The sequence below is a fragment of the Vulpes vulpes genome, chromosome 12, assembly GCF_048418805.1.
Source record: "Vulpes vulpes isolate BD-2025 chromosome 12, VulVul3, whole genome shotgun sequence".
Classification (NCBI taxonomy): domain Eukaryota; kingdom Metazoa; phylum Chordata; class Mammalia; order Carnivora; family Canidae; genus Vulpes; species Vulpes vulpes.
In genome coordinates this window covers 77,003,063-77,011,342 of record NC_132791.1, presented here as the reverse complement: position 1 = coordinate 77,011,342, position 8,280 = coordinate 77,003,063, and the positions used below count along the sequence as shown (strand labels likewise).

Sequence of the window (8,280 nt, the reverse complement as noted above, 5' to 3'; positions counted from 1 at the left end):
TATATGCTAGACACTGTGGCGAGGGCTTCATTTATACATTTGCTTTTTGAAATTTAATTCTCAATATCATTTATGAAATAGCTGCTGTTATTATCTTTTTACGAAAGAGAAAGTTAAGACCTAGAGAGTTGAAGTGGCTTTACAATATAATTTTGCCTTGTAGACTATAATTCACGTGACTTTAAAGCCCACTCAGGTGCTCATCAAGAATGATATATGATGGGGAAGTTTACAAAATCTCAGGTTGTACACCAAAGTGAACAAGCATGGACTCTGTCACTTTTCTTATCAGTCATGAAAAAATATATGGACAGTTTCTGTTGGAAGATATTAAATATCAAAGACACTTCCTCACTCAAAGTTTTTAGGGCTGCCAAAGGATAACAATTAACAGAAATAATCACTGCATTGACCTCCAGCTCTTCCCAGCTGAACTGGACCTTTACACTGTAGTCTGTCACTAGTTCTGATGGCATTCGAAACCAAAATGTATTGCATACAGTTCATGCCTAATCTGCTGGGTAATTATTACCTTTACTGGTGTCTATATCTGTTAATAGCTCTAAGAGGCCATTCACATAAGGAATCAACTGGTGATCAGAAATTATTACCCACATATAACAGATGTGGTTTCACATTGAGATTCAGAGAGGCTAGAAGTGAGGCCGTACCGTAGTACAATAAAAATACCAGTAAACAGTATAGTAAAAGGACAGGAACAAGCAGCCAGGTCTTTGGACTCACAGTTAGATAACATTTGCACTAAGAAATTGAATTGTCATTCCAGTTGTGGACCTTTACACCTTCACCTATTTCTCCTACTGATTATAATCCAGTAGAACTCCAGGACACTGCTACTTGGCTGTTTAATTTAATAGGGCATACCTTTTCAACTCCTTGATAGAGGAAAAGATAACTTTGAAAATGAAATGAGATCAGGTATACAGAAGGCTCATACAAGGTTCCTAGCAAATTCAGTTCATTCTACCACTATTACATTGCATTTTTTTTATTTAAAGGAACCATGATGCCTAGACACCTGTCAGTCTCTGATCCTTCTTCAAACCCTACCCTTTTACAGTTAAGGATTTTACAAAGAAAGCATAAACCCTAAAAGATGAAGAGAATGGGAGACGAAACAACCCATGAGAGATGTAATTTTGGAGATGTAATTTTGGAAGTCAGAGAGCAGATGGATGAATGCCTTGCCAGACCAGAGAAAGCTGTGTTCACCACCTGCAAGGTGACTAAACCAATAAAAAACAAATAAATTCCCCACAATAGAAGCCTAGAAAAACATATGTCTTTGAGACACCAAGTATCTCTGTAGTCAGGGTGGTGAGCTAGACCGGAAATAGGTAGATTGACTAGAACCCTGTGAAAGAGGCACTTGGATGCCCACATTACCTCCCTGCACCAACAGCCAGGCAACTGCTGGAATCCAGCTGGGCAGGAGACTGAGGGTTTTCCTTCGTTGATTTTCAGTCAGGGAGAGTCTGGGCTCAGAGGCATCAGGCACAGCTAACTACAAAGGTGAACACAAAACTAAAAATAGGGCTTTGGAAGAGAATCTGCATCCTCACATTCTCCCAGCTCCTTCATCTTTTGTCTCCTAGAATACCAATACCCAGGCTTGTGTCTCCTACTATATATGTCAACCAATTTTTTTTAATCTAGTATCTACTGTGTGTAAAGCACTGAGTCAAGTGCCATAAATATTTAAGCTAATAGCTTTAGCTCGTTTTAGTTTGTTGCTGTAACAAAGTACTGTGAGCTGGGTGATTGAGCCAACAGAAGTGTATTGTCCCTGATTCTGGAGGCTCGATATCTAGAACCAAGTTGTTGAAAGGGTTGGTTCTTTCTGAGGACTGAGAAACAGAATCTGCCCCTGGAGTCCCTCTTCTGGCAGCCTCAAGCATTCCTCAACTTGTAGATGGTCTTCTTCTTCTCTCCAAGCATGGATGCCTCTGTGCCGATTTCCCTTGTTTTATAAGGACACCAGTCATATTGGTTTAGGGCCCACCCTAATGACCTCATTTTAACCTGATGACCTCTGTGAAGACCCTATCTCTGAGTAAGATTGCATTCACAGGTGCTAAGAATTAGAACTCAAACATAGCTTTTTAAAAATGTTTTTAATTTTTTTTGGACTGGGCATGATTCAACCCATAATAATATCTATATCTATGAATCAAAGGCTTGGTAGAGCTTATATTCCAGTGGAAGAGACACTGAAAGTAATGTGAGTTATTTCGGCCTTAGCCATGGAATGAAAGGCAGAGACATTTCCTGAAATGGGAAATGCAAATTTGATCAGAGGAGAAGAAATTAAGAATTAAGAACTCTAGATAGATAGATAAAGGTAAGAACTCTAGTGTTTTTTAGCCACTCTGCCAATTTCTGTTTTAATTTAGGTATTCAGACCATTTCTATTTAAGGTGATTTTTTGACCTGTGGTGGTTTAGATCTGTGTTTATTATTTGTTTCCTCTGTTTTTTGTTGTTTTTTTTTCGTCACCGTTCTGTGGGTTATTTTATTTTATTTTTTTTTATGGTAGTTAATTTTATTTGTTCAAGGCTCATACTGCAAGCATGGGCTTTGATTCTGTGAGCACAGATTCACATATTTAGGAAGATAAAAGCAAACCGTGATCAACGTATATGGATGAAAAACTAAAGACTCACAGTTAATCACATCATGGTTTTAAATTTCTACAGCCTAGAAGCCAGAAGTCACAGATCTTTTAGGCCTTTCTGGATATCCCACAAGGTATCTGCACTTTTCTTGAGCTGGGCAACCTCATCATCCTTCAGCTTCTGATTGATCACACTGGTTAAACCCCGAGCATTCAGGATACAAGGAAGACTCAGGAAGACTTCGTTCTCAATACCATATATCCCCTTCACCATGTTGACACTGGATGAATCCTGGAGAGATTTTTCAACATGGATTCAATGAGATCAGCCACACTTAATCCAATAGCCCAGTTGGTATATCCTTTTAGCTTGATGACTTCATAGGCACTTTCAACCACCATCTTATGCACTTCCTTCCAATTTTCACTGTTGTTGTCTGTTCGCATTTCTGGATTCAGTTCCTGAAGAGAAACACTTGCCACATTCACTCCACTCCACACAGCCACACTTGAGTCGCCATTTTCGCCCAAAATCCATCCATGGCAGCTGCTGGGATGAATGCCAAGTTTTTCAGCCATAAAATAGCAAAATCTAGCAGAATCCAGATTACACCCACTTCCAATCACACGGTGCTTGGGTAGTCCACTTAGTTTCCAGGTAACATATGTAAGAATATCCACTGGGTTGGAAACGCTTTTGTTTTGTTCTTTTTTAAAAAAAAGATTATATCTTGATTTATTTATAATATATTTGAGTGTATGTTTTATACAGTTTTGTCAGTGTTTACTCTTTTTTTTTTTTTAAATTTATGATAGTCACAGAGATTGAGAGAGGCAGAGAGAGAAGCAGGCTCCATGCACCGGGAGCCCGAAGTGGGATTCGATCCCGGGTCTCCAGGATCGCACCCTGGGCCAAAGGCAGGCACCAAACTGCTGCACCACCCAAGGATCCCTACTCTTGGGTCTTACGATGTATATGACTTTTCATAGTCTACTAGGAACTATTACCTCATGTTAATCACGGACCCTTCATTTTTATATTTGCTATTTAAAAATATTGTATTGAGTATCAAACTGTGTTACAATTTTTGTATCAATCACCAAATATGATTTAGAAAACTCACGAGAAATACAATCTATTGTGTTTACCCATACTTCTGGTCTTCCTATTCTTGGTTCTTTCTTCCTGGTACTCTAAGATTCCTTCTTGTACCTTTTCTTTTCTTTTTTTCTTTTCTTTTTTTTCTTTTCTTTTCTTTTCTTTTCTTTTCTTTTCTTTTCTTTTCTTTCCTTTTCTTTCTTTTCTTTTCTTTTCTTTTCTTCTTTTCTTTTCTTTCAGATTTCATTTATTTATTCATGAAAGATACAGAGAGAGAGGCAGAGACACAGACAGAGGGAGAAGCAGGCTTGCTGTGGGGAACCTGATGAGGGACTTGACCCCAGGATCCTGGGATCACAAACTGAACCAAAGGCAGACGCTCAACCACTGAGCCACCCAAGTGCCCTATCATTTCCGTTCTGTGTCAAGAACTTTCTCTAGTCATTCTCAGTCATTTTTGTTAGCAAAAAATTCTTTTAGTTTTCCTACATCTGAGAATGTCTTTATTTTTCCTTCATTCCTGAAGGTAGTTCTACCTAAAGGATTTGAAGTTAATATTTTTTTTCTTTCAATACCCCAAAAGTGTGTGTCATTCGCTTCTGACCTCTGTTCTTTCAGATGAGCAACCCACCATCATCATTGTTCCCGCATTCCTTGTTTCTTTCTGGCTGCTTCTAAGATTCTTCAATTTATCTTTACTTTCTAGAATTTTAATTACAAAGTGATTGGCATGAGTTTCTTTGGTCATTTTACTTGGGTTTTATGCAGTGTATGTCTTTTCACCAAATTTTGAAATTTTTAGACATTATTTCTTCACAGATTCTGTCAGCCCTGCACTCTTCCTCTTGTCCTGGGATGCTAAGCATATGAATGTTTATGTAGAGCTCCTCCAAGTGGAAAAAGTAAACATGCTCCTTAACAGACCAAAAAATACAGTCTCTCTAGGGCATATAAAATAAAAAGCAAAAGCATATGAACTTAAAATACTGCTTAAAAGGTATCTCAGTATTCTATCTTACTTAGAAAGGTAAGTAAGGGTATCTGGGTGGCTCTGTCTGTTAATTAAGCATCTGCCTTTGGCTCAGGTCATGATACCAGGACCCTGGGATTGAGTCCTGCATTGAGCTCCCTGCTCAGTGGGGAGTCTGCTTCTCCTTCTGTGTTCCTGAGCTCATTCATTCCTTCTTTTAGTTTTTTGAAAAATGTATTTATTTGAGAGAGAGAGAGAAAGCAAGCTTGAGCAGGAGAGGGGTAGGGGAAAGAGGTGGAGGGAGAGGGAGAAGCAGGCTCACTGCTGAGCAGGGAGCCCGACGTGGGGTTCCATCCCAGGACTCTGGTATCATGACCTGAACTGAAGGCAGATGATTCACCTACTGAGCCACCCAGGCGTGCCTCCCCTCACACAAGCTCTTGCTCTCTCTTTCAAATAAATAAATAAATAAATAAATAAATAAATAAATAAATAAAATCTTACCAAAAATAAAAGGAAATGTATCTAATTGTCTATTTAATGATCATCCATCAATTAATTGAACTGAGTATCAGTGCAAGGTTCTGAGTTAACGAATGATCCACTCTGAGCATATGGGGGAAAGCAGTTAGTCCTGCCTTTTGCACCCCTGTTAAAGAGTTTTGAATTGTCTGCCCCCTCCTAGCTTACCATGAACCCTATTGAAAGTGAGTGTAATTTTTTTTTCAGACTATGAAGTTTTTCAGGAATGTATACACTGGGTTATGATAGAAGCAACTGTGTAGCTCTGTGCTGGTTACTCCACAAAGCAATAGGATTATCAAGAAGAAAAGAGTCTCAGGCAGTGATGAATCTACTGCAAGAGGTAACATATTAATATATACTTGTAAATCTATGCAATGTATTCTGTAGTGTTCACATGTACCAGGTGCCCTGAGAATATAGAGAGCCAGGAAGTCTTTCCAAGTCTTTCCCCCTTTCTGGGGGCCGGGAGAGCAGCCAGGGGAGCCAACAGGTGAAAGGGCACCAGAAAAGGGCCCAATACATGTTTCCTTGTGTGAATGTACAGAGGAAGACAGAAAAACAAGTTATCCTAACAAATCCCAGCCTTCCTAGGAATTCACCCTAGCTTGAGACCACTTGCTTCAGAAGGTGGCAAAGGAACAACCAGGAGTGAGGTGGAATAAAATATAGCTTCTGTCCAACCTGGTATAGTTCCTCTCTAAGGGTTCTATTGTAGTTATTAAGGCAAAAAAAATTATTCATTTCTGTGAGTTCACAGAGTTTTTTGCCTCTGTGAATTTGGGCAAGACCCTCAACTCCCCATTTGCAAATAGAGATAATATGTGTATATATGTATATATATATATACATACATGTATATATATATATATATATATATATGATTTGATTCATTTATTTGAGAGAGAGAGTGGGGGGCAGTAGAGGGAGGAGGAGAAGGAGAAGCAGGCTCCCTGATGCGGGGCTCCATCCCAGGACTCTGAGATCATGAGCTGAAATCAAGAATCGGGCATTTAACTGACTGAGCCACCCAGGTGTCCCAGGATAATATATTTTTTTTAGGATATTGAGGGTAAGTTTCTCCTATATAGTCTAGCATGATCCTTACTACAGGGTTAGCATTCTGCAAATTGTATTTCCTTTTCCTTTTCTCTCCTCAGATGATAAGCAGGACTTAGACAATTTGAAATTTACTGTTCTGGGAGTTTAATTCTGGATTGAAAGTGTCAGCAGGATTGGTTCCTTCTGCATAATGTGAGGGAAAATCTGTCCCTCTCCTAGCATCTAGCCTGTGCTCAGGTGTATCCTGTGTCTTCACAGTTTCCTTCTGTGAACTTCTCTGGGTCAATGTCAGTCCTATTGGATTAGATCCCATCCTAATGGCCTTATCTTAGTTTGGTCATTTATAAAAAGTCTTATTTTCTAAAGATTTTATTTATTTATTCACGAGAGGCACAGAGAGAGAGAGAGAGAGAGAGAGAGAGGCAGAAGGAGAAGCAGGGTCCATGCAGGGAGCCTGACGCAGGACTCGATTCCGGGTGTCCAGGATCACACCCCAGGCTGAAAGTGGCACTAAACCGCTGAGCCACCCAGGCTACCCAAAGTCTTATTTTCAAAGAAGGTCACATTTACAGGTATGGGAAGTTAGGACTTCAACCATTTTAGTGGGGCATTTCAACCCACAATGTCTGCCATCCACAAGGGTTTCTCCCGAGATGTGAGGGGCTGAAGCCAACCTACAAGTGGTTGCTGGTCTTGGGGAGCATGCTAATACCTCAGAAGGGAGGGCCCAGGGCCCATTCTTCCTCCCACCCCTGCTCTTCCGAACCCCCTTCAGTATATGTGACCTACCACAGGACCTCTTGGCAGGACACAGTGGTACGGTGCCCTGTGGTTCTTCCTCTGTGCTACCACACTGATACCATTCCTTGCTAGGGGACCAGGAAGGCCTGCACTCAGACAAGAGAGAGTGCTGGTCCGACAAGAATGGAACCTGTCGGTGCTGGATGAATGTGACTGTCCCTCTGGGAGAAGAAACCACATACCCCTGGCACACTGAGCACTGAGGCCCGAATGGGGCCACCACTAGCACATGCTGTGAAGGTCTAGGCTGTCAGGGTCAGTAGCCCAGGGTGGCTCTGGCATATTATTCACCTGAGCAGATGGTTGACACAAAGGACCCAGAATCTCACACCCTGGTGAGGTGTGAAAAGAAGCCAAATTCAGTACCATGGAACCTCAAACAGAGCTTTCATCAGACTCCATGAACATCATTGCTCCAGTGCCCATTTTAGCAAACATCTTGGCCATGGCTGGAATTGGCGTTCTCTGGAAAAGCTATTCCAGTCAGATAGGAAAGCTAAGAAGGCTCACAGCAGCGCTTGCTGTCAATCTCTTCTGCACGGCCAGCTGCTGGGGACCCAGGCGACACAGCATTTATGGTCTCCAATATCCTTTCATCCCTGGCCACTTGCTGTCCAGGAAGTGTAGACGGCTCCGGCCCCCAATCCTCCAGGATCCCCTATTTCTTCCCGAGAACACATACACAAAGGAGTGTGTGTATGTGTATGTTTAACCTATTTATGTATCCCTCTCTGCCACTGTATCCCACTCCAACCCCACCTTTGCAGATTGCCTTTGTTAAATGAGTAATTTTGGTTGGAACTGTCCTTGGCTGGAGAATGTCCTTGTTTTGCATTGCATGCATTTTTAATTTACTAAACTAATGTCTTTGGTTTCTTCCAATACCATATGGTACTGGTCCCCATTTTACCCATTTTCCTCTCTCAGTGAAGGATACCCTGCCTGCACTTTCCGGTCATACACAGACATATCCCTTTATGGGATACACTTGAGGAAATCTTTAGAAAGGGTTGGAATGGAGTTGAAGCCTCAGTCTGCACACCCACATCCACACAACAACTGAGCAGTATTCAACTTTCTAATTAGTAACACCCTAAGAGACAAAATGATATATTCCTTTTCATTACCTTGTTTTACGAAGTGCTTTGGATTTTTCTGTATGTAAATTTCTTGTTCATTTTTTTCACTCAT

General features: G+C 40.9%; 1 protein-coding gene across 1 annotated transcript; it reads right to left on the bottom strand.

Moving 5' to 3' along the window:
• Window positions 1-2,685: 2,685 nt before the first annotated feature.
• LOC112920566 (L-lactate dehydrogenase B chain-like) lies at window positions 2,686-8,280 on the bottom strand. The gene is given in 3 exon segments (XM_072731932.1): window positions 2,686-2,911; window positions 2,914-3,342; window positions 8,217-8,280. Coding segments are annotated over 3 exon segments (672 nt in total). The 3' UTR covers window positions 2,686-2,732.